General features: G+C 48.2%; 2 protein-coding genes across 2 annotated transcripts; both read right to left on the bottom strand.

Annotated features, from left to right (window-relative positions):
• Positions 1–681: 681 nt before the first annotated feature.
• On the bottom strand, positions 682–10,577 carry LOC129713702 (galectin-2-like). The gene is made up of 4 exons (XM_055662952.1): positions 10,551–10,577; positions 8,304–8,383; positions 5,755–5,917; positions 682–831 (listed from the first exon to the last, which is right to left on the bottom strand). The coding sequence occupies exons 1-4, from the start codon at positions 10,575–10,577 to the stop codon at positions 682–684; spliced, it is 420 nt and encodes a 139-aa protein (XP_055518927.1).
• Positions 10,578–19,336: 8,759 nt separating this feature from the next.
• Positions 19,337–24,666, bottom strand: LOC129713789 (ATP synthase subunit f, mitochondrial-like). Its single transcript, XM_055663092.1, has 4 exons — positions 24,570–24,666; positions 22,784–22,891; positions 21,260–21,376; positions 19,337–19,499 (listed from the first exon to the last, which is right to left on the bottom strand). The coding sequence occupies exons 1-4, from the start codon at positions 24,583–24,585 to the stop codon at positions 19,471–19,473; spliced, it is 270 nt and encodes an 89-aa protein (XP_055519067.1). The 5' UTR covers positions 24,586–24,666; the 3' UTR covers positions 19,337–19,470.
• Between the last annotated feature and the right edge of the window lie 1,676 nt (positions 24,667–26,342).

Here is a 26,342-nt window from a genome sequence, read left to right as displayed (position 1 = left end):
AACACAGACGTATGTTTACAAAGTGTCATCCCCCCCCCTCCATCCACAATCCCTCCAAATGCCAATCCGTCCAACAAGCCAACGGATTCCACATATTCAAATTAAGACCTTCAGGAAAAACAAATGATTCCTGGTGAAACCATCTTGCACAGTGCAATGACCAGTCACTGGAAGGACAAAGTCGTTTGGTGAGCAAGGCTGGTGTGGAGGGAATAGTTAGACTAGGGGCTGCATCAACGCCCCACACTGAATGGAGTAGATGCCCTGTCTGCCCTCTTCTCCCCAGGGCTGGAATAGTGACAGGACAGTAAAGATGGAAAAACAGTTCAACGCCAATTAGAAGGGCAAGCAAAGAGTTCCAATAGCTTGAACAAACCATTCATTGGTGAGCCCCCTTCTGACATCCCTTTATGTTTACTTGCTCTAGTTCCCAATTCCTGGAATAAAAACCATTCTTCCCTCGAAATGTTTTAAAAGACCCCTCAAAAATGTCAGAGGTAGGCAAAACTGCTGGAGAAACTCAGCGGGTGCAGCAGCATAGAGTTTCTCCAGCACTTTTGTCGCTGAGTTTCTCCAGCACTTTTGTCGCTGAGTTTCTCCAGCACTTTTGGCGATCTTCGATTTTCCAGCATCTGCAGTTTCTTCTTAAACCCCAAAAGTGTCAGTTTATTTGAAGGACCATCATTTGTTCAATTTCACGCTCTTCAGCTCAAGATCCCCCTTGATCGAAAGCATTTCAATTATATCCAAGCCACTGTGGTTTGGAAATGTCATTGTGGTTTCATCACATAGGATGATCTCAAAGTTTTCTTTGGTGAACTTAATGTGGACCTGTCAACACAATAAAGGGGAAACAAAAGGTCAGGAATTTGACAATTCACAAGAGCGAATGCAGGTCCAACGCAAGGTAAAGTGAATTTATAGAGGTGTACGAGAACCGGCTTGAAGTGTAATGTCAAAGATGGACACAAAATGCTGAAGAAGTGTCTCAACCCGATACGTTGCCTATTCCTTTTCTCCAGAGATGCTGCCTTACCCGCTGAGTTACTCCAGCTGATTGTGTCTTGCTCCAATACACCGACACAGAGATACAGCCAGTTCATAGACACAAAATGCTGGAGGAACTCAGCGGGATGGGCAGCATATCTGGAGAGAGGGAATGGGTGGCGTATCAGGTCAAGACCCTTCCTCAGACTGAGGGTCAGGGGAAAGGGGAATCAGAGATATAGACGGTGATGCAGAGAGATAAAGAACAATGAATGAAAGATACGCAAAAAAGTGACAACGATAAAGGAAACGGGCCATTGTTAGCTGTTTGTTGGGTGAGAACGAGAAGCTGCTGCGACTTGGGTGGGGGAGGGATGGAGAGAAGGGGAAAGCTGGGGTTACTAGAAGTTAAATAAATCAATATTTATATATTAACGGAGGAGGCCTAGGACAGAAACGTCAATATTTTACAGTGGAAAAATTGACCATTTTGGTGGTTTCTAAGAAAGGTAACATAGTGATTCAATTCAATTCAACTTTATTGTCATTGCACAAATACAAGCATAGGTACAACAAAATGCAGTTTAGCGTCTGGTCATAGTCATAGTGCAAGATAGTCCATATGGTGCCAGCGCATTAACCTGGCCCTCAACACCAGCAAAACCAAGGAACTGATTGTGGATTTTGGAAGGAGTAGGATGGGGACCCACAGCCCCGTTTATATTAACGGGTCGATGGTTGAAAGGGTCAAGAACTTCAAATTCCTGGGCGAGCACATCTTTGAAGATCTTTCCTGGTCCGAGAACACTAACGCAATTATCAAAAAAGCTCATCAGAAGTAAGAGAGAGTCTTCCTTGAGACCTCTACTTCCTGAGAAGATTACGGAGAGTCGGTTTGTCAAGGAGGACTCTCTCTAACTTCTACAGGTGCACAGTAGAGAGCATACTGACCGATTGCATCGTGGCTTGGTTCGGCAATTTGAGCGCCCTGGAGAGGAAAAGACTACAAAAAGTAGTAAACACTGCCCAGTCCATCGGCTATGACCTTCCCTCCATCGAGGGGATTTATCGCAGTCGCTGCCTCAAAAAGGCTGGCAGCATCATCAAAGACCCACACCATCCTGGCCACCCACTAATCTCCCTGCTACCTTCAAGTAGAAGGTACAGGAGCCTGAAGACTGCAACAACCAGGTTCAGGAATAGCTACTTCCCCACAGCCATCAGGCTATTAAACCTGGCTCAGACAAAACTCTGATTACTAATAACCACTTTCTGTTATTTGCACTTTACCAGTTTATTTATTCATGTGTGTATATATTTATATCATGGTACTAGACCAAGTGCAGACCCGTTGGGTCTGTTCCCCCAACGTCACACACTAACACCCCCCCCCCCCACACTCACGCTAATTACCCCCCTTGATATTATATTAATATTATTAATTTGCTCCTTTTACCCCATAAACACCCTATCTATTGACACATAGCCCCAAACTTGCAGTCATACCTAGAGAGGGGGAGGGGGGGGGGGAAGAGGGGGGGAGAGAGAAAAAGGGGGGGGGGAGAGACACAGAGAGAGGGGCAAGAGGGAAAGGGGGTTGGAGAGGAGGACAACAGGGAGGGTGGGTGAGGGAGGAAAGGTGGGGGAGGAGGGGAAAGAGAGAGGATGAGAGTGAGGGGGAGAGAGAGGGGGGTGCGGTGGGGTAGCAGGGAGGTGGGGGGAGAGAATGAGGAGAGGGTGTGGAGAGAAGGGGGTTTCGTGGAGGGAGGGAGGGAGGGTGGGTTTGAGAGGGGAGGGAGGGGAGAGAGTGATGGGGGAGGGAAGAGAGAAGAGAGGGGGGGGGAAGAGAAGTGGGGGGGGAGAAGAGGGGGGAGAGAGAGGGGGAGAGGGAGAGGGGGGGAGGAGGAGGAGGAGGAGGGGGAGGGGGGAGGAGAGGGGGGAGAGGAGAGGGGGAAAAGGGGTAGTAGAGAGAGGTTGTGCTGAGAGGGGAGGGGGAGAGGTGGGGAGCAGGGGAGGGGGGGGGAGGGTGGAGGGAAGGGGGCCACGGGGGTGTGTGGAGGGGAGGGGTTTTAGGGGAGGAATGGTGGGGGAGGGGGATGGAGGGAGAAAAAGAGAGGGGAGAGAGAGAGGGGGGGGAGAGGAGAGGGGAGAAAGGAGAGGGGTAGAGAGAGAGAGGGGGGGAGGAGAGGGGGGAGGGGGGGGAGGTGAGGGGGGCGGGGAGGAGGGGGGGAGAGGAGAGGAGAGGGGGGTAGAGGAAAGGGGGGGGGGAGGGGAGAACCTAAAAAACATTTTTTGAACCAAAAGAGAGACACATTCTGCAAGCATTGTAGAAGGGTGGAGGGAAGGGGGTAGGGGTGTGTGGAGGGGAGGGGGGGGGTTAGGGGAGGAATGGTGGGGGAGGGGATGGAGGGGAGAAAAAAGAGGGGGAGAGAGAGAGGGGGGGAGAGGAGAGGGGGGAGGAGGAGGAGAGGAGAGGAGAGGGGGAGAGGGAGGGAGAGGAGGGGGAAAGGGGGGGAGAGGAGAGGGGGGGAGAGGAGAGGGGGGGGACAGAGGAAAGGAGGAGGGGGGAGAACCTAAAAAATATTTTAGAACCAAAAGAGACCCATTCTGCAAGGATTGTAGAACCAAAAGAGACACTTTTTGCAAACATTTTAGAACCAATAGACACATTCTGCAAGCGTTTTAGAACCTCTAAGGGCACTTACATTTGAGTAAACATATGTTCAGTGTTATTCACAGCTCAGAGAAACGTGACCCTCTGCCTTCCTCCAGCTTGCAGAGACTGATTGAGGCACCCCACTTCCTGGTTTTATAGTCCCGCCCCCCTGCCGCCAGCGGGGGCAGCAGAGAGAATGGGGAATTTTGTAAAATCATTAATATCTCTGTCAGTTTTCATCGACAGGAAATATCCTCGGCACACATGTGGCGGAGGGGGGCTCTGAGCAAGGTGGCCAAAAATGACGGCCGTAGGTGGCGGCGTTCTCTCGGAGATCGCAGCACAGATGGCCAAAACCGGTCAAGAACAGAGTTTTAGTAATATAGATATGGACACATTTATCTGTTTTGTAGTAAATGCCTACTATTTTCTGTGTGCTTAAGCAAAGTATTTCATTGTCCTATACAAGGACACATGACAATAAACTCACTTGAACTTGAACTAGAAGTAAAAATAAAAATACAACATAAGCATACAATAAAAAATAAAAAATACTGGTTAACAATGTGTGGATTGTGGATAAATTAAAACTGGTACATAGGCAAATAACTGTATACAAATGGGAGAGTCTAAAGATAGCTAGCGACGGGCTCCGAGTTCAGCAGTGCAATGATGTTGTTGAAAAAGCTGTTCCTCAGGCTGCTTGTGCGAGACCTGAGGCCCCTGTACCGCCTTCCTGATGGGAGGAGGGCAAACAGTCCATGGTTAGGGTGAGAGGGGTCCATGATGATTTTCCCGGCCCGTCTCAGACACCGTTTTCGGTGGAGGGCATCCATGGCAGGGAGCGGGGCACCGATGATGTACTGAGCGGTTTTCACCACCCGTTGCAGTGCCTTCCTGTCCGCTACGGTGCAGCTGCTGTACCATACCGTGAAGCAGGTGGTCAGGATGCTTTCGATGGTACAGCGGTAAAGGTTGGTCAGGATCTGGGGGAACAGGTGAGCTTTCTTGAGCCTTCTCAGGAAGTAAAGGTGCTGCTGCGCCTTTTTGATCAGCTTGGTGGTATTGAGGGACCAGGACAGATCCTCCGAGATGTGTACCCCGAGGAATTTGTAGTTGGAGACGCGCTCCACCTCAGTCCCGTTTATATGGATGGGGGTATGTCTGCCACCTCTGTTCTTCCTGAAGTTAACAATAATTTCCTTCGTCTTCGTGGAGTTGAGGACGAGGTTATTGTTGGCACACCAGGCTGCCAGGTTCTGGACCTCCTCCCTATAGGCTGACTCGTCGTTGTCACTGATCAGCCCTACCACCGTGGTGTCGTCGGCAAACTTAATGATGGCGTTGGAGCCATACTTAGGGACGCAGTCATGGGTGAAGAGGGAGTAGAGGAGAGGACTGAGCACACAGTGTTATAGTGGAGGAGGTGAGGTTGGTGACCATAACAGACTGTGGTCTGTTGGTGAGGAAATCCAGTGTCCAATTGCAGAGGGAGGTGGTGATGCCAAGTCCGCTGAGTTTGGTGATCAAGCTAGTGGGGATGACAGTGTTAAAGGCGGAGCTGAAGTCGATGAACAACAACCTGATGTAGGTGTTATTGCTGTCCAGGTGGGTCAGGGCAGAGTGCAGGGCCGCAGATATGGCGTCCTCTGTAGACCTGTTGGTCCGGTAGGCAAACTGATGGGGATCCAGTGTGGGGGGGAGGCTAGCTTTGAGATGAGCCAAGATCAGCCGCTCGAAGCACTTTGCGATGACAGGGGTGAGTGCCACTGGGCGGAAGTCGTTGAGACTCCCTGAAGCTGACTGCTTGGGCATGTAGGGAGATGTGGAACAAATGAATGAGAGATATGCAAAAAAGTAACGCTGATAAAGGAGACAGGTCATTGTTGGCTGTGGCTCAGTGAGAACAAAATACATGGGTGGGTGAGGGTTGGAGAGAGAGGGAATGCTGGGATTACTTGAAGTTAGATAACTCAAATACCCCTGAGCTGTATGCTGCCCAAAGCAAAATTTGAGATGCTGCTCCTCCAATTTGTGCTGCCAGAGTGGGCAAAACGCAAATTGCAGGGACAACATCTCCAGAACTAAATCTAAATCTAAATCACACTCACCTTGAAATCTTCGTTACGTTGTAGGGTGTTTTTCTCGATCTGCTCAGCCCTCCACTTGTCGCTGACTAAGTTATTCAAGACAATCTTAGTTTCAATTGCAGTAAACCGTGGGTTAAAATGCAGTCCAATGTTCCACACGTCTATTCCTAGATTAATGGTAAATCTGAAACAAAGGATGAAACAAAGAAATAGACATGATGAAGTACACAGCGACACAGGCCCAGGCTCGATCCTGACTACGGGTGTTGTCCGTACGGGGTTTGCACGTTCTCCCCTTGACCTGCGTGGGTTTTCGCCGGGTGCTCCAGTTTCCTCCCACACTCCAAAGATGTGCGGGATTACAGGTTTGGTAAAAATTGTAAATTGTCCCTAGTGTGTGTTGGATAGTGTTAGTGTGCGGGGATTGCTGGTTGGCGCGGACTCAGTGATCGGAAGGGCCTGTTTCCAGGCTGTATCTCTGAAGTCTAATGTGTTGGCTTAACTCAGCAGGTCAGGTAACACCTCAGGACGACATAAATAGGCGGAAATTCGGGGACATTTCGGTAAACCTCAGAGACAGGATTGTGTCAAGACACAGATCTGGGGAAGGGTATAAAACAATTTCCGCATCATTGCAGGTCCCAAAGAGCACAGTGGCCTCCGTCATTCTTAAATGGAAGAACTTTGGAACCACCAGGACTTTTGTTAGAGCTGAGTAAAAGGCACATGACAGCCTGCTTGGAGTTTGGCAAAAGGCACCTAAAGGACTCTCAGACCATGAGAAACAAGATTCTCTGGTCTGATGAAACCAAGATTGAATACATAGGCCTGAATGCCAAGCGGCACGTCTGGAGGTAACCAGGCACCTACTGTGAGGCATGATGGTGGCAGCATCATACTGTGGGGATATGTTTCAGCGGCAAGAACTGGGTGACTAGTCATGATCGAGGGAAAGATGAACAGAGCAAAGTACAGAGAGATCCTTGATGAAAACCTGCTACAGAGCGTTCTGGACCACAGACTGGGGCGGAGGTTCACCTTCCAATAGGACATCGACCCTAAGCACACCATCAACACAACGCAGGAGTGGCTTTGTGACAAGTCTGGGTGGCAGTGTGAACTGTGAAGAGGATGTTAGGAGATTGCAGGATGACCTGGACAGGTTGAGTGAGTGGGCAGATGCGTGGCAGATGCAGTATAATATAGATAAGTGTGAGGTTATCCACTTTGGTGGCAAAAACAAGGGGGCAGATTATTATCCCAATGTGGTTAGGTTAGGTAAGGGGGAGGTACAGCGAGACCTGGGTGTCCTTGTACACCAGTCACTGAAAGTTGTCGTGCAGGTACAGCAGACAGTGAAGAAAGCTAATGGAATGTTGGCCTTCATAACAAGAGGATTTCAGTATAGGAGTAAAGAGGTTCTTCTGCAGTTGTATAGGGCTCTGGTGAGACCACATCTGGAGTATTGTGTACAGTTTTGGTCTCCTAATTTGAGGAAGGACATCCTTGTGATTGAGGCAGTGCAGCGTAGGTTCACGAGATTGATCCCTGGGATGGCGGGACTATCATATGAGGAAAGATTGAAAAGACTGGGCTTGTATTCACTGGAGTTTAGAAGGATGAGGGGGGATTTTATAGAAACATATAAAATCATAAAAGGACTGAACAAGCTAGATGCAGGAAAAATGTTCCCAATGTTGGGCGAGTCCAGAACCAGGGGCCACACAGTCTTAGAATAAAGGGGAGGTCATTTAAGACTGAGGTGAGAAAAAACTTTTTCACTCAGAGAGTTGTGAATTTATGGAATTCCCTGCCACAGAGGGCAGTGGAGGCCAAATCACTGGATGGATTTAAGAGTTAGATAGAACCCTAGGGGCTAGTGGAGTCAAGGGATATGGGGAGAAGGCAGGCACGGGTTATTGACAGGGGACGATCAGCCACGATCACAATGATGGCGGTGCTGGCTCGAAGGGCCGAATGGCCTCCTCCTGCACCGATTTTCTATGTTTTTATGGAAGTCTGTGAATGCCCTTGCGATGGCCCACCCAAAGCCCAGACCTGAACCTGATTGAACATCTCTGAAAATAGCTGTGCATCGACGCTCCCCATCCAACCTGACAGAGCTTGAGAGGATCTGCATAGAAGAATGGGAGAAATGACCCAAATACAGGTGTGCCAAGCTTGTAGCGTCGTACTCAATGAAGACTTGAGGCAGTAATCGCTGCCAAAGGTGCCTCAACAAAGTACTGAGTAAAAGGTCTGGATACTTATGTAAATGTGATATTTCAGTTATTTATTTTTAATTAATTTGCAATAATTTCTAAACACTTGTTTTCGCTTATTCATTATGGGGTATTGTGTGTAGATTGATGATTTAAAAAAAAAAAGAAATGTATCCATTTTGGAATAAGGCTATAACATCAAAATGTGGAAAAAGTGAAGGGGTCTGAATACTTTCTGAATGCACTGTATGCTTTCACGCACATGCATACACACATATATAAATACACATGTGTGTGAGTGAGTGTAAATAGAGGGTAATAAGCAAGTGAACCAAAATCTTTTCTTACCCGATTGCTCTGAAATGAACTCTTCCTTCAACTTCGACAGAGTCACCATGCTTCATTTGGAGACCAGTCAAATCAAATAACTGAGGGGGCAAGAAAAAGCTTCCTGAGTCGACAGTATTAGAAGGCGGTTCAGTGGCACAGCTGGTAGAGCAGCTACCTCACAGTACCTGAGATCCCAAGTTCGATCCTGACCTCGGGTGCTGTCTGCAAGGAGTTTGCACGTTCTCCCTGCGCCCACGTGGGTTTCCACCGGGCGCTCCGGTTTCCTCCCACATCCCAAAGACCACGCGGGTTTGTAGCTTATTTGGCCTTCGGTAAATTGGCCCTCGTGGGCAGGGAGTGAGTGACAAAGTGGGAGAACGTAGAACTAGTGCGAACGGGTCAGTGCGGACTCGGTGGGCCGAAGGGCCTGTTTCCACATTGTATCTCTAAACTAAACTGAACATTAAAGGATGTAGGAAGGAACTGCAGATGCTGGTTTACACCGAAGATGAACACAAAATACTGGAGTTACTCAGCGGGTAACTGAGTAACTGAACAGAAACGGGATGGGATCAGCACCTCTGATTAAGTCGGCGCCGACCAGCGACCACCCATTGACGCTTGATCCATGTTATCTCACTGTGTCACCCACTCCACAGATGAAAGAATCTATACACATCTCTATGTGTCGGTGTTTTGGAGCAGGTCAGGCAGCATCTCTGGAGAAAAGGCATAGGTGAATTTTCAGGTCAAGACTCTTCAGCATTTTGTGTCTGTCTTTGACGTTACACTTCAAACTGGTTCTCGTACACCCCTATAACCATATAACAATTGCAGCACAGAAACAGGCCATCTCGGCCCTTCTAGTCCGTGCCGAACATCTTTTTTCCCTTAGTCCCACCTGCCTGCACTCATGCCATAACCCTCCATTCCCTTCTCATCCATATGCCTATCCAATTTATTTTTAAATGATACCAACGAACCTGCCTCCACCACTTCCACTGGAAGCTCATTCCACACCGCTACCACTCTCTGAGTAAAGAAGTTCTGAAGTCATGTCCTCTTGTTTGAATCTTCCCTACTCTCAAAGGGAAAAGCTGATCCACGTCAACTCTGTCTATTCCTCTTATCATTTTAAAGACCTCTATCAAGTCCCCCCTTAACCTTCTGCGCTCCAGAGAATAAAGACCTAACTTATTCAACCTTTCTCTGTAACTTAGTTGTTGAAACCCAGGCAACATTCTAGTACATCTCCTCTGTACTCTCTCTATTTTGTTGACATCCTTCCTATAATTGGGCGACCAAAATTGTACACCGTACTCCAGATTTGGTCTCACCAATGCCTTGTACAATTTTAACATTACATCCCAGCTTCTATACTCAATACCCCTATAAGATCACTCCTTAACCTCCTACGCTCCATGGAATAAAGTCCTAGCCTTAACCTGTCCCTACAGCTCAGGCCCACGGGACCTGGGAACAGACTCTTTTCTGCACCCTTTCCAGATTGACGACATCTGACATCCTGACTTTATCATAGTTACGTTTTTGCATATTTTTAATTCATTTATTTCATATCTCTCTGTATTACCGTCTATATCTCTGGTATCCCTTCCACCCCCAGCCCCCTTTCACTGACGGAGGCACTGAGGTCAAACATCAGCTGTGAGTTTAAACCGTAGATAGGTCGAGTCTGGCCCTGATACGATACGGTAGATCATTATTTATCCCAGGAGGGAAATCGATCGGCCAACAGTCATAAAAACACAAAATACATAAAACATTAAATTAAAGTGACAAGTGGAAAGGTTTGGGGATGTGGAAAGATTGGGGGGAGGGGGTTCAGTCTCAGTCTACCCCATGACAGAAGGGGGAGGAGTTGTACAGTTTGATAGCCACAGGGAAGCAAGATCTGTGGCGTTATGTGCCTCATCTTGGATGGGTCACCTATTCCTTTCAAGAGATCCTCCGAGTTACTCCAGCTTTTTGTGCCATTCTTCAATGTAAACCGGCATCCACAGTTCCTTCCTACACAAAATAAACTGCCGCGTACTAGCTGGTATCCTCATCGTTGGCCGAATAACTCACCACAGGTTTAAGATCATAAGTAATAGGAGTATAATACGGCCATTCGGCCCATCAGGTCCACTCCGACATTCAATCATGGCTGATTCATCTCTCCCTCTTAACCCCATTCTCCTGCTTTCTCCCCGTCACCTCTGGTGGTGAATGATAGGCACCGGCTGGTGAGAGATCAGTACTCACGTTCCATTGTAACTCCTTCTCTGACATCCTTCTTGTATCTCACAGGCGCAGTCAGCTTGTTGAAACAAAGCGAGGACAACTTGCCTGGCCTCCACAACCCTGGTTTATAAAGGCAATCTCGCCCAGCCTGGTCGCCACTCAGGATCGGTCCCAACAATGCCTCACCCCTACACCTCCCCTTTGGAGCTCGCAGCCAATGCAAGAGCGCAATAGGCACCCGTGCAGCATCCCACTGGGAGCTGGCAAAGAGACAGCGGAGTGATTGAGAGATGCAGGTGAAGTTGTCAGAAAACAAACCTTGGGCGGGGAAGATTTGTTCATCCTTCTGAACTCCAAAGTGTACACGCCCAGCCGATCCATTCTCTCAGCATATGACAGTCCCACCATCCCGGGAATTAACCTTGTAAACCTACACTGCACTCCCTCAATAGCAAGAATGTCCTTCCTCAAATTAGGGGGCCAAAACTGCACACAATACTCAAGGTGTGGTCTCACTAGGGCTCTGTACAACTGCAGAAAGTCCTCTTTGCTCCTATATTCGATTCCATCAGTTCCTCCGTCACCCCAGATCCTGGCCACTACTATATCAGGAAGATTGTTTGTGTCCTCCTTAGTGAAGACAGATCCAAAGTACCTGTTCAACTCATCTGCCATTTCCTTGTTCCCCATAATAAATTCACCTTTTTTGGTCTTCAAGGGTCCAGCTTTGGTCAACTAATTTTTTCCCTTCACATACCTAAAGAAGCTTTTACTATCCTGCTTTATATTCTTGGCTAGCTTACCTTCGTACCTCATCTTTTCTCCCCTTATTGACTTTTTGGTTATCTTCTGTTGTTCTTTAAACATTGCCCAATCCTCTTGCTTACCGCTCATCTTTGCTACGTTGTACTTCTTCACTTAAATTTTTATACTTTTAATTTTATCAAAAATTATTATACTTTTAAATTTTATACTGTCCCTGACGTCCCTTGTCAGCCATGGTCGTCCCTTTCTCCCCTTGGAATCTTTCTTCCTCCTCGGAATGAACTGATCCTGCACCTTCTGTATTATTCCTAGAAACACCCGCCATTTTTGTTCCACTGTCATCCCTGTTAGTGTTTCTTTCAGGTCAACTTTGGCCAGCTCCCCCTCACGGCCTGCCCCATAGTCCCCTTTATTCAACTGCAAAACTGACACCTCCGACACCTCTAGTTGGTGGTAGGATCGTTCAGTTGCCTGATAACAATGGGGAAGAAACTGTCACTGAATCTGGAGGTGTGCATTTTCGCGCTTCTGTTCTGTACCTCTTGCCCGATGGGAGAGGGGAGAAGAGGGAGTGAGACTGATAAGGGTCATGATAAGGGAATAATGTTTAGTGCAAGATAAAGCCAGTGAACTCAGCGGGTCAGGCGGCATCTCAGGAGAAAATGGATACGTGATGTTTCAGGTCAGGACCCTTCTTTGTTGACCATGAGCTCAGTGTGATCTGTAGCACTAGATCAAGCTTCAATTATAATCTCACCCAAAACACAAACACTAACGGCCCGTCGCTCCCTATCAAAGCTCATGAATAATGTCGGGGCAGAATGGTTTGCAGACGGACTCTGAACACGGATCCGGTTTCTGACTCCATTTGTCTGGGGTCAGCTCTCTCATACACGGAGGTGGCCTCGTGACCTTCTTCTGGACCGCCTCCAACACTGGCACATCTCTCCTTAAATGAAGGGAGGCCACTAAACCTATGCCCAGCACTCCGGGTACAGACCGACCAACACCCTGTACTGTTGCAACAATATCTCCATATTCCATGTCTCCAGTCCTCACTGTACCTGCCTGCTGATTGTATGGTCATTGATGCACAAGAACAAATAGATCCCTCTCTACTCCACCATTTGATGTTTGTCTACATCTGGATAATAGTCTGTCTAAAAGTACACGTCCCCGCACTTTCCCCACATTGAGTGAAGCTAATGTTATGTTCATGAATGAATGAAAAGGGTTATTGGCCAAGAACTCACATACAAGGAATTTGCCTTGGTGCTCGGCCCACAAGTGACAACATGACATACCATGACAGTTAGGAATGACACAAAACATTAAACATTAACAATAAAGCACTATTGATTAAACATGTGAATCAACTAAAATACCAGAACAAAAGGAGGCTTCATTGCTCATCTTTTTAAAGTTCCAAGGTCATTGTCACAGTCAGTTGTCGATTGTCCTGGGCTCACAATCGTTGGAAGCTTCTGCTCCAAATTTGGGCTGAGCTCCCGTCACCGATCTCTCCCAGAGAGAGGATTCCCCTCTGGTAAAGTTTAGTTTAGAGATACAGCGTGGAAACAGGCCCTTCGGCCCACTGGGTCCGCACTGCCCAGCGATCAACCTGCACACTAGTACTGTCACACACACTGTGGGCAATTTACAATCTTTACCAATTAACCAACAAACTTCGTAATGAACTGGGCAGCACGGTGTCGCAATGGTAGAGCTGCTGCCTTACAGCGCCAAAAACTCGGGCACGATCCCGACTACTGTTGTTGTCTGCTCTTGCTCCCAGATTCCTCCAACACTTTGGTAAAATTGCAAACTATCTCTAGTGTGTGTAGGGTAGTGTTAGTGTGCGGGAATCATCGGTTGACATGGACTCGGTGGGCCGAAGGGCCTATTTCCGCGCTGTATCTCTAAACTAAACTAGTGCTTTATTATAATATGTCCCAAACAGAATGGTTAAATTCTTTCTTGCAGCTAGAGTCAGAACACGGGGTGATGTCTCATCTGCAAATCCATCAACTTCACCAGTGAAGACCCCACTCTATGGGGCAGATCAGTGGCAGGAGCCCATGAGTCGGAAGGAACTGCAGGTGCTGGTTTACACCGAAGATAGACACAAAATGCTGGAGTAACTCAACGGGACAGGCAGCATCTCTGGAGAGAAGGAATGGATGACGTTTTGGGTCGAGACCCTTCTTCAGATTAGACAGGAGAAAGGGAAACGAGATGATGACATTGACTGAGGGTGGTGTGTGTATTGAACAAGCTGCCAGAGGAGGTAGTTGAGGCTGGGACTATTCTAATGTTTTGCAAAAGTTAGACAGGTACATGGTTAGGATAGGTTTGGAGGGATATGGACCAAGCACAGGCAGGTGGGACTAGTGTAGCTGGGGCATGTTGGCCGGTGTGGGCAAGTTTGGCTGAAAGGCCTGTTTCCACACTGTATCACTCTATGACTCTATGTAGAGTGAAAAAGAACAATGAACAGGAGCTCATGATGTGAACCATCCCATTTTATCGGGATACATCACAGCATGGTTTGGGAATAGCTCCATCCAAGAGTTGTGGACACAGCCCAAGCCATCACACAAACCAACCTCGCATCCATCAATGCCATCTACACTTCACGCCAACAGCATTACCAAGGACCAGTCTCACCCCGTTTACATTCTTCCCGGCTGTTATCAGGCAACAGAACCACCCTTTCACCAGCTTGAGAACAGTCTTGACCTACTATCTACCTCGTTGGAGACCCGCAGGCTATCTTTAATCGTGCATGCAACAAAACATGTTTAGCATGCAACAAAACATTTTCACTGGACCTCGGTACATGTGACAATGAACTCAGAATAAAAGGACGTACCTTTACAAGGGAGATGAGGAGGAATTTCTTTAGCCAGGTGGGTGGTGAACCTGGAATTTTCAGCAGGCGGCTGTGGGGGCCAAGTCAATGGATATTTTTATGGTGGAGGTTGATAGATTCCTGATTAGTACGGGTATCAGGGATTATGGGGAGAAGGCAGGACAGGGGGACAGATAGATCAGCCATGATTGAATGGCAGCTTACTTGATGGGCCGAAAGGCCTAATTCCGTTCCTATATTTTATGACCTTTTAAACTTATGAAACTAAATCTGCAGAATTTTGCAAAGATTGTGAGCCCAGGACAATTGACAACTGACAGTGTCAATGACCCTTGAACTATAAAGGCTGAGCAATGAAGCCTTCTTTTGCTCTGGTATTTTAGTTAATTCACATGTTTAATCAATAATGCTTTATTGTTAATGTTTAATGTTTTGTGTCATTCCTAACTGTCACGGTATGTCATGTTGTCATTTGCGGGCGGAGCACCAAGGCAAATTCCTTGTATGTGAATACTCGGCCAATAAACCTTTTCATTCCTTCATGAACAAAACATTAGCTTCACTCAATGTGGGGAAAGTGCGGGGGCGTGTACTTTTAGACAGACTTATCCTGATGTAGACAAACATCAATTGGTGAAGTAGAGAGGGATCTATTTGTTCTTGTGCATCAATGACCATACAATCAGCAGGCAGGTGCAGTGAGGACTGGAGACATGGAATATGGAGATATTGTTGCAACAGTACAGGGTGTTGGTCGGTCTGTACCCGGAGTGCTGGGCATAGGTTTAGTGGCCTCCCTTCATTTAAGGAGAGATGTGCCAGTGTTGGAGGCGGTCCAGAAGAAGGTCACGAGGCCACCTCCGTGTATGAGAGAGCTGACCCCAGACAAATGGAGTGTTCCTTGGAGCTCATGAGGTTGAGGTGTGAACACAATGAAACTGTTGAGATGTTTTCACAACTGGCAGAGTCTCAAGCAAGGGTTCAGTCAGTTAAATCTGGGAAATGTTAGGATTTATGAGCGGCACAATGGCAGAGTTTCTGCTTTATTAAATGGGCTCTGGGACATCTTTCACTGATGGACCATCATAGCCGGGTGTCATGACCGCATCTCAATGGAAATGTGGAGAAATGGAGTCCAACTCAGGGCAAACTGAAGATAGGGGCGGCACAGTGGTAGAGTTGTTGATGCACGGCGCCAGAGACCCAGGTTCGATCCTGTCTACGGGTGCTGTCTGTACGGAGTTTGTACGTTTTCCCCATGACCTGCGTGGATTTGTGGTTTAATTGGCTTGGTATAAATGTAAATTGTCCCCAGTGTGTGTGTGTGTGTGTATGTGTGCAGGATAGTGTTAGTGTGCGGGGATCGTATGTTCGGCGTGGACTCGGTGGGCCAAAGGGCCTGTTTCTGCGCTGTATCTCTAAAGTAAACTTCACCAAGATTGTGCAAGGCAACCAAGACTTTATTTAAGAGCATCAAATACAGTGATCTCTGGGAACAATCTAATAGAATGTGCACTGATCAAAGATGCACCTGCTCCTTCAGATTCAGATTCAATTTTAATTGTCATTGTCAGTGTACAGTACAGAGACAACTAAATGCATTTAGCATCTCCCTGGAAGAGCGACATAGCAAACGATTTGAATAAATAATAATAAGTGTCCAGGGGGGGGGGGTGGTGATTGGCAGTCACCGAGGTACGTTGTTGAGTAGTGACAGCCGCCGGAAAGAAGCTGTTCCTCGACCTGCTGGTTCGGCAGCGGAGAGACCTGTAGCGCCTCCCGGATGGTAGGAGCAGTCCTTGGCGATGCTGAGCGCCCTCCGCAGACAGCGCTTGCTTTGGACAGACTCAATGGAGGGGAGCGAGGAACCGGTGATGCGTTGGGCAATTTTCACCACCCTCTGCAGTGCCTTCCGGTCAGAGACAGAGCAGTTGCCATACCATACTGTGATGCAGTTGGTAAGGATGCTCTCAATGGTGCAGCGGTAGAAGTTCACCAGGATCTGAGGAGACAGATGGACCTTCTTCAGTCTCCTCAGGAAGAAGAGACGCTGATGAGCCTTCTTGATCAGAGTAGAGGTATTGTGGGTCCAAGAGAGGTCATCGGAGATGTTGACTCCCAGGAACCTGAAGCTAGAAACACGTTCCACCTCCGTCCCGTTAATGTGGATGGGGGTGTGCGTGCCGCCTCTGGACTTCCTGAAGTCTACAATGAGCTCCTTGGTCTTCTTGGAGTTAAGGGCCAGGTTGTTGTCAGCGCACCATGCTGCTAGGAGCTGGACCTCCTCCCTGTAGGCCAGCTCATCGTTGTTGCTGATGAGGCCAATCACCGTTGTATCATCTGCATACTTGATGATGGTGTTAGTACCATGTACAGGTGTGCAGTCATAGGTGAAGAGGGAGTAGAGGAGGGGGCTCAGCACACAGCCCTGTGGAACGCCGGTGTTCAGGGTGAGGGTTGAAGAGGTGTGCTTGTCTAACCTCACAGACTGTGGTCTGTTGGTTAGAAAGTCCAGTATCCAGTTGCAGAGGGAGGGGTCGATGCCCAGGTTACCGAGTTTGGTGATCAGTTTTGATGGTATAATGGTGTTGAATGCTGAGCTGTAATCGATGAACAGCATTTAAGTCTCAAGAAGGGTCTCGACCAGAAACGTCCTCCATTCCTTCTCTCCAGAGATGATGCCTGTCCTGCTGAGTGACTCCAGCTTTTCGTGTCTAACTTTGGTTTAAATCAGCATCTGCAGTTCCTCCAAACACACCTTCTACATCGAATTTCCCTTCGATGTACGCAGCGTCCCTTTGATTTACTTTTCCCACGGGAACTCGAGCCTTTACATCTTCACATGGTCCTACAACAATCATGTACCCACCATCCTTTGTGTGAAGAAGTTGCTTCTCAGGTTCCTAGTAAATGTTTCCTCTCTCACCTTAAACCTGTGTCCTCTGGTTCTTGATTCCCCTCATAAAAAGCTCTGTACATTCACCCTGTCTTTTCCCCCCTCATTATCCTACACACCTCTAGAAGATCACTCCTCAGGAAAGCAGACTATTATCTAAATGGTGGCCGATTGGGAAAGGGGGAGATGCAGCGAGACCTGGGTGTCATGGTACACCAGTCATTGAAGGTAGGCATGCAGGTGAAGCAGGCAGTAAAGAAAGCGAATGGTATGTTAGCTTTCATTGCAAAAGGATTTGAGTATAGGAGCAGAGAGGTTCTACTGCAGTTGTACAGGGTCTTGGTGAGACCACACCTGGAGTATTGCGTACAGTTTTGGTCTCCAAATCTGAGGAAGGACATTATTGCCATAGAGGGAGTGCAGAGACGGTTCACCAGACTGATTCCTGGGATGTCAGGACTGTCTTATGAAGAAAGACTGGATAGACTTGGTTTATACTCTCTAGAATTTAGAAGATTGAGAGGGGATCTTAAAGAAACTTACAAAATTCTTAAGGGGTTGGACAGGCTAGATGCAGGAAGATTGTTCCCGATGTTAGGGAAGTCCAGGACAAGGGGTCACAGCTTAAGGATAAAGGGGAAATCCTTTAAAACCGAGATGAGAAGAACTTTTTTCACACCGAGAGTGGTGAATCTCTGGAACTCCCTGCCACAGAGGGTAGTTGAGGCCAGTTCATTGGCTATATTTAAGAGGGAGTTAGATGTGGCCCTTGTGGCTAAGGGGATCAGGGGTATGGAGAGAAGGCAGGTACGGGATACTGAGTTGGATGATCAGCCATGATCATATTGAATGGCGGTGCAGGCTCGAAGGGCCGAAAGGCCTACTCCTGCACCTAATTTCTATGTTTCTATGTTTCATCTGCGCTTTCATGTAGTCTAACTGTGCCAGATAACGTTCCTTTCTCTATCTTTAGTTCAGTTTAGAAATACAGGCCCTTCGGCCCATTTGAAGTTAGAGAAATCAATATTCATATGGCTCGGTTGCAAGCTGCCCAAGCGAAATATGAGGTGCTGTTCGTCTCAAGTGAAATAAGTTCCATATGATCAAGGAAATTTATTGTGGGCTGAAGGGCCGGTCCCTGTGTTTTAATGTTCTATGGTTCTATGTTAAAGACAGTCAGTACCTGTGCTGGAATGGAGAGAAATTACCAATGGTGTAAACTGGTGCAGAGGGGGAGAGGGTGCAGAAGGCTGGTTGAGTGTTGCTTGTTTGCCTGGAGAGGGTGCAAACCAACAGACAGAGGAGAGAGGGGACGGAAAAACCAAGGCAGCTACTGAAAATCTGAAATAAAGGAGTCTCGTGGGGGAGCATGTATGGTCGGAAAGCATCCTTTGTGCTATTAATTAGTTTTAAGTTTAGAGAAACAGCGCGGAAACAGGCCCTTCGGCCCACCGAGTCCGCGCTGACCAACGATCCCCGCACACCAACACTGCCCTACACACACTAGGGACAATTTTAAATTTATACCAAGCCAACTAGCCTACAAACATGTACGTCTTTGGGGACAGCACTCGTGGTCAGGATCGAACACGGCTCTCTGGCACTCTGCCGCTGCGCCACCGTGCCGCTATTCATCATTATCAGTGTTGCCTCCTCAAATCCATATCTTCATCATCTTGCTGCCAACTTCAACACTAACCAAAATTAACACCAGGAACACCAGGTTTCACAGTTAAACTTCCCCATATCAGATCAAAGTCTGTAATATAGAAATAATGATCACCCACCCCCACACACCAACAAAATAATAAAAACAAGAAGTTCTGTCTTGTTTGTTGAACAAAGAAGGACCCGGCGTGAGGGGACTGCCGTGAGGATGTGGGGGGCAACCTGGCGCGGGATACTTTGTAACCTTGTCGGTGCCCTTTATGTTGCCACTTGAGGATGTTTCCACCAGTGGGAGAGTCCAGGACCAGAGGGCACAGCCTCAGAATTAAAGGACGTTCCTCCCTTTAGGAGGGAGACGAGGAGGAGTTTCTTTAGTCAGAGGGCGGTGAATTTCTTTAGTCAGAGGGCCGTCAATGGATATTTTTACGGCAGAGAGGGAGATGAGGGTTATGGGGAGAAGGCAGGAGAATGGGGTTAGGAAGGCGAGATAGATCAGCCATGATTGAATGGTGGAATAGACTTGATGGGCTGAATGGCCTAATTCTGCTCCTATCGCTTATGATACTTTGGGTACACAAAACAAATAATTTCACTGGGACTTGTCACGTGTGACAACAATGTGTTCATTTATTCGTTCGTTCGTTCAAACCAGTCCTTGGTTATATTTCCCATGATTACATCTTGTTTGTTTACAGCTCCATAAATACAGTGAGCGGAATGATCCGGAAAACGCCAGCGATTCAGTGGTACTTTCTCCAGCGGTCATGCTCTACGGGGAAATAAAACCAACAGGTTAGTCAACAAAATGTTGGCAACACAAACTGGCAATCTACTTCCATCAGCTAGGTTCGCATTCCATTCACCTCTACCCCATTCAGGACATTGAACAATGCCGTGAACTGCTGTATATTGAGCACTCTGTATCCGCCCCATTGCTCTATCTGAAGAAGGGTCTCGACCCGAAAAGTCACCCATTCCTTCTCTCCAGAGATGCTGCCGGTCCCACTGAGTTACTCCAGCTTTTTGTGTCTATCTTTGATTTTAAACCAGGAATCTTCGGTTCATTCCAACATACCATTGCTCTATCTATTGTACTCTAGTTTGAACTGGTTGTGTAGGAAGGAACTGCTGAAGCTGGTTTAAACCGAAGATAAGGTACAAACTGCTGAAGGAAGAAGGGTCTCGACCCAAAACGTCACCCATTCCTTCTCTCCAGAGATGCTGCCCATTCCTCCAGCATTTTGTGTCTATGAACAGGTTGTATCTGTGTTGGTGTATTGGAGATAAACACAAACAGCTGGAGTAACTCAGCAGGCAGCATCTCTGGAAAAAAGGAATGGGTGACATTTCGGGACGAGACACTTCTTCAGACCTGAAATGTCACCTATTCATTTTCTCCTGACCCGCTGAGTTACTCCAGCTTTTTGTGTCTATCTTCGCATATTTGTTGAGGTTTGTCCTCATCTCCGTTCAAAATGGCTTACCCCTTATTCTCAAACAGTGGTTCCTGGTTCTGGACTCCCCCAACATCAGGAACATGTTTCCTGTCTCTAGTGTGTCCAATCCCTTAATAATCTTATATGTCTCAATAAGATCCCCTCTCATCCTTCTAAATTCCAGAGTATACAAGCCCAGTCGCTCCATTCTATCAACATAATCCATATCCCCTCACACATATGTGCCTATCCAAAAGTCTCTTAAAGGCCACTATTCCGACTGCCTCAACCACCATCCCAAGTTAGGAAAGGTTTGACGCATATGGATCAAACCCGTGCAGATGGGACTAGGTTGGAAGGGCATCTTGGACGAGTTGTTCCCATGCCCTGTGACTCCATGACTCCAACTTATCCCAAGCCAAAAGAGTTTTATTTTTCATATTAACCTGACACAGTTGGACAGCCAGAGACCAACTCATTTTCTGAGTATAGTAAACAGCGCACCCATTAGATGGTTGGGGTGGGAGATTGCAACCTTCACGTGGTCCACCCTGTTTCGACGAATGCCGGACTCGAGAGTTTGAGCTATAGGGAGAGATTGAGCAGGCTATGGTTTTATTCCTTGGGTTGCAGGAAGATGAGGGATGTCCTTATGGAGGTGTACAAAATCATGAGAGAAATAGATCTGGTAAATGCACTAAATCTTTTGTCCAGACTAGGGGAATCGAGAACCAGAAGAGATAGGTTTAAGGTGATGGGAGAAAAAGAATAGGAATGCAAGGGGAAAGGTTTACTTTTACAGAAAGAGTGTTCAGTGTATGGAAGCTGCCGGAGGAGGCAGATACTATCATAACATGTAAGAGACATTGTGACAGGTACATGGATAGGATAGGTTTGGAGAGTTATGCAGGTGGGACTAGTGTAGATGGGGCATGTTGGTCGGCGTGGGCAAGTTGGGCTGCAGGGCTTGTTTCCACACTGTATAACTAGATATATCACCAGATCATAGTTGGACTATCAAGTCAGATAGTGTAGTCCACCATTCCATCAGGCATTAACGTTCACTACCGGTCTACCAAAGGATTCCACTTACTCAGATGGTCGTACCCCCAAACGTAGCTGAGGAGGACGTAACCAGCCAGCACCATGGCAACTCCACCAATGCCACCTCGCTTCACGTTGATGTACTTGTTGTAGTACCGATTGTGGCCTGAATAGTGGGGGGGAGCAAAGAAACGCCACAGACACACGTTACAAACAAGTCATTGCTGGCAGCTCATTCACCCAACGTCAAACGTCCCATTATCGAGCAGGGCAGTCCCCCCCCTCTCCCCCCTCCCCCAGTGAGAGAAAATAAACCTTCCGCTGCATCTCCCCGGCTTTCCTCTTAATGCACACACTGAAGTCACATTCAGCAGTTTAGTTTACAATGCGGAAACAGACCCCAAGGCCCACTGAGTCTGCAACGACCAGCGATCACCCGCACACACACCAGGGGCAATTTACAGAAGTCAATTTACCTACAAACCCACACGAGTATGGGAGGAAACTGGAGCGCCTGGAGAAAATCCATGAGGTCACAGGGAAAACATGCAAACTCCATATAGACAGCACCCGTAGTTAGGATCGAACCCAGGTCTCAGCTGCTATAAAGCAGCAGCTCTACCTCTGTGTCGTCCCCACTCTGGGCAATAGACTGCATGTGTCTGCCTGATCTATTCCTGTCATGATTTTACATACCTCTATAATATCACCCCTCATCCTCCTGCGCTCCAAGGAATAGAGCCTACGCAACCTCTCCATACGGCTCAGACCCTCTAGTCCTGGCAACATCCTTCTCTGTAACCTTTTCCAGCTTGACAACATTTCTCTTATAACATGGTGCCCAGAACTGAACACAATGTTCTAATTGCTGCCTCACCAACGTCTTATACAACTGCAACATGGCCTCCCAACTTCTATACTGAATTAAGTTGGACTAGTGTGTAGTTCTATCCTACACATTAGGGACAAATTATGAATGGGGCAGAACCACAGTGAGAAAAGAATGCTCGGTGGCATGCAGCTGCGATCATCTTAGTTTAGTTTAGTTTCAAGATACAGCGCGGAAAAAGGCACTTCGGCCCACCGAGTCTGTTGCGACCAGTTATCCCCACACCAACACTATCCTACACACACTAGGGACAATTTTTACATTTACACCAAGCCAATTAGCCTCCAAACCTGCACGTTTTTGGAGTGTGGGAGAAACCGAAGATGTCGGAGAAAACCCACACAGGTCACAAGGAGAACGTACAAACTCCGTACAGACAGCACCTGTAATCTGGATCTAACCCGGGTCTCCGACGCTGTGAGGCAGCAATTCTACCGCTGCACCACGGTGTCACCCCTTTAGACAAGCAAACTTTTTGTAACACTCCAATTTTGCAAATAAAATTGACTCATCATTATACATAAAAACTAGGTGCAGGAGTAGGCCATTCAGCGATTCGACCCAGCACCGGCATTCAATACGATCATGGCTGATCATCCAGAATCAGTACCCCATTCCTGCTTTTTCCCCGTAAGGGATATTCCGTTAGCCCAAAGAAAAGAGAAAGAGTCCTCATAGACTTACCTCGTCTCAGAGCGGCCAGGACGCCGTTGGGCGTGAAGTCCCGAGCAACGACCCAGCGAGAGAGCTCGCCCAGCTTCACATCCATGAGACGCTTCTCAGCGACTGGAACTGCCGGCACAGAAACAAGTGGTCAAACACGCGGCTCAGCGGTAGAGTTGCTGCCTCACAGCACCAGAGACCCGGGTTCGATCCTGACCTCGGGTGTTGCCTGTATGGAGTTTGTACGTTCTCCCCGTGACCAGGTGGGTTTTCTCCGAGATCTTCGGTTTCCTCCCACGCTCCAAAGGCGTACAGGTTTGTAAGTTAATTGGCTTGGTGTAAATGTAAATTGTCTCTAGTGTGTGTAGGATAGTGTTAAATGTGCGGGGATTGTTGGTCGTTGCAGACCCGGTGGACAGAAGGGCCTGTTTCCGCGCTCTATCACTAAACCGCGCCTGAGGCAGGGATCATGAGGCATTAAAACCACAAATGTTTCCTTTCTGACAATTTCCCACAAGCTCGCCATCTCTCATTTATTCACTCAGCACTGGAGTCAACATACATGCTCCCCCACGAGATTCCTTTATTTCAGATTTTCAGTAGCTGCCTTGGTTTTTCCGTCCCCTCTCTCCTCTGTCTGTTGGTTTACACCCTCTCCAGGGAAACAAGCAACACTCAACTGCAGATGCTGGAAAATCAAAGGTACACAAAAATGCTGGAGAAACTCAGCGGGTACTATGGAGCGAAGGAACTAGGTATAGTTTCGGGCCGAACCCCTTCTTCAGTCTGAAGAAGGGTTTTGGCCCGAAAAGTTGTCTATTTCCTTCGCTCCATAGATGCTGCACCCGCTGAGTTTCTCCAGCTTTTTTGTGTACCCTGGAGTCAACAGAGTTGTCCAGAGAGCAGTGCTGAACTATTATCTACCTCTTTGGTGACCCTTGAACTATCCTTGATCAGACTTTGCTGGCTTAACCTGGCACGAAATGTTATTCCATATCATGTATCTATGACCTTTCTTTCCCTTTCCCGGGGGACATTGGATGCCCAGCAATGAACCCCTACCCTACCTGCATTGAACCCCTACCCTGCCTGCCCAGCCAAGCATGCAAGACGGGGTGGTACGATCCACATTCAATTTATTTTCCACCCACACAATGCCCGCCCACCTAGATGGGTTAAGATCCCCTTTATCATCTTTCCCGGGGGGGGGGGGGGGGGGGGTGATTTGTTACCCGCCATTGACCACTACCCTCGCTACCCAGTATTGACCCCTATCCTCCATGCATTGACACCTCTGCTCACTGCACAGCCAACCACCCAAACCAGGGCGTGGGGGGTGTAAGTTCTCCTTCATTCCTTTTCTCTCGTGGGGGGGGGGGGGGGGGGGGGGGATTAGATACTCAGCATTGACTCATGCCCTCGCTGCCCATCATTGACCTCTATCCTCCCAGTATTGACCCATGCCCTCGTTGCCCAGCATGCAAAGGGGGGGGGGGGGGGGGGGGGTTTCTCCTTCATTCCTTTTCTCTGGGGGGCATTAGATACCCAGCATTGACCCATGCCCTCGCTGCCCATCATTGACCTCTATCCTCCCAGTATTGACCCATGTCCCAAGGGTGGGGGAGGGCGGGGGGTGACTGCTATCTCAGGGTGACCTTGGGGCCAATCCTTTCCCCGACGGTGTCCGCCTGCCGGGCGGGACACATTGTATCCGACGGCCCCCACATTAGACACATTGTATCGGGCGCGGGCGCTGTGGAACGCGGCGGTGTCCCCGGGACGGATACATTGTATCCGCGTCTCTCACCTGGTCGCTCCGCCATTGCTGCCGCCACCTCGCCCGCCCTGCGCGATGACGTCAATCGTCTGCGTGATGACGACTATCCCAGTTTGAAGCCAACACCCCTGCGCGATGACGCTTCCCCTGCGTGATGACGACAATCCCAGCTTGAAGACAACACCCCTGCGCGATGACGCATCCCCTGCGTGATGACGACTATCCCAGCTTGAAGACAACACCCCTGCGTGATGACGTTTCCCCTGCGTGATGACGACTATCCCAGCTTGAAGACAACGCCCCTGCGCGATGACGTTCCCCCTACGTGATGGCGATGACGTCGACGTCAAAGCTGCGTGATGACGGCATCACCCACCCACTCGTCCAATGAGAATCCAGTGAGGCTGCTGTTGCCAGGCGAGCGCGGCCAATCAGCGTGGAGCAGGAGAGGCTCCATCTGCCCTGTTCCAGGCGGGATGAACTTGGCTTTTGTCCAGAAGTGGCTGTGGCCAAAGATATTAGAGCCGTATGGGAAACTCAGCCTGCAGCGTGTGAACCGATGTGTGTAACCTGGGCACTCAGTGGGTCGGGCCGCGTCTCATAAATCCATAGTTCACAAGGGATAGGAGAAGAATTAGGCCATTCAGCCCATCAAGTCCATTCCGCCATTCAATCATAGCTGATCTATCTATCTCCCCCTCTCAACCCCATTCTCCTGCCTTCTCCCCACAACCCCTGACACCCGTACTGATCAAGAATCTATCAATGCCTTTAAAATATTGACTTGGCCTTGCTTCGTCCCTGCTGTTATCAGACTACCAATGGACCACCTCATGCACGAAAGATATACTCCAAACCTCCCCATCCACCCCATTGTAGCCCTAGCACCGGGCTGAGATGGATGCACATCCCGTGAGGAGAGGGTAGAGCAGACGGGGATTGTTTGTCTAGTCAGTTACCTACAATGGGAGAATTCAGTTGTGTTGGAAGCTACCCAAGAGGAATATGAGGTGCTCCTCCAGTTTGCATATGGCTGCACTCTGGTAATGGAGGGGGCCCAGGCCACAAAGGAACTGCAGATGCTGGTATATACCAAATATAGGCACAAAGTGCCGGAGTATCTCAGCGGGTCAGGCAGAGTTACTCAATCTATTCCTCGCATGATTTTTGTACACCTCTATAAGATGTGCCTTTAAAATATCTAAAAAGGATTCCTAGGTACTGGAAGGAAGACATGTGGTACTAGCTAAGGAAGGCATTGATAGCTTGGTTGGCATGGATGAGTTAGGCCAACAGTTTACTTCTGAACTCTTTGACTCTAAACTAGGTTAAGATTTGAAAAAAATCTTTAAATTAGTTTAATGATAGAGCGTAAAAATGGGTCAGGGATTACGGGGAGAAGGCATGAGAATGGGATTGAGAGGAAAATATAGATTGGCCATGATTGAATGGCGGAATAAATGTGATGGGCCGAATGGCCTAATCCCTCTCCTATAATATGAACTAATGAAACAGGCCCTTTGTCGCACTGTTCCCCCTGACTAACGATCACCCGTATACAAGTTCTATTCGACACACTAGGGACAATTTACAGAAGCCAATTAACCTGCAAATTTGCACGTCTTTGGCGTGTGGGAGGAAACCGGAGCACTCAGAGAAAACCCACGCGGTCACAGGGAGAACGAACAAACACTGTACAGACAGCAGTCACGGTCAGGATCCAACCTGGGTATCTGGCGCTGTGAGGCACCAACTCTAAGGCTGCGCCATTGTAGATATCTACGGTATTATTTGGAAGTACAA

The sequence above is a fragment of the Leucoraja erinacea genome, chromosome 37 (genome assembly GCF_028641065.1).
Source record: "Leucoraja erinacea ecotype New England chromosome 37, Leri_hhj_1, whole genome shotgun sequence".
Classification (NCBI taxonomy): Eukaryota; Metazoa; Chordata; class Chondrichthyes; order Rajiformes; family Rajidae; genus Leucoraja; species Leucoraja erinaceus.
The sequence above is the reverse complement of the archived record's forward strand: the minus strand, read 5'-3'. Positions and strand labels throughout refer to the sequence as shown.

What these genes read in the sequence shown, in the direction of transcription:
- LOC129713789 (XM_055663092.1), bottom strand. An exon ending in CCTGGCCGCTCTGAGACGAG is followed by an intron (nt 21,377 to 22,783) that starts GTAAGTCTATGA and finishes CCCACTATTCAG; the next exon opens with GCCACAATCGGTACTACAAC. An exon ending in TTGGGGGTACGACCATCTGA is followed by an intron (nt 19,500 to 21,259) that starts GTAAGTGGAATC and finishes ATTTCCCCGTAG; the next exon opens with AGCATGACCGCTGGAGAAAG.
- LOC129713702 (XM_055662952.1), bottom strand. Translation starts at nt 10,577, where the DNA reads ATGTCAGAGAAGGAGTTACAATGGAAC. An exon ending in AGAAGGAGTTACAATGGAAC is followed by an intron (nt 8,384 to 10,550) that starts GTGAGTACTGAT and finishes TTGCCCCCTCAG; the next exon opens with TTATTTGATTTGACTGGTCT. An exon ending in AACGTAACGAAGATTTCAAG is followed by an intron (nt 832 to 5,754) that starts GTGAGTGTGATT and finishes TTGTGTTGACAG; the next exon opens with GTCCACATTAAGTTCACCAA.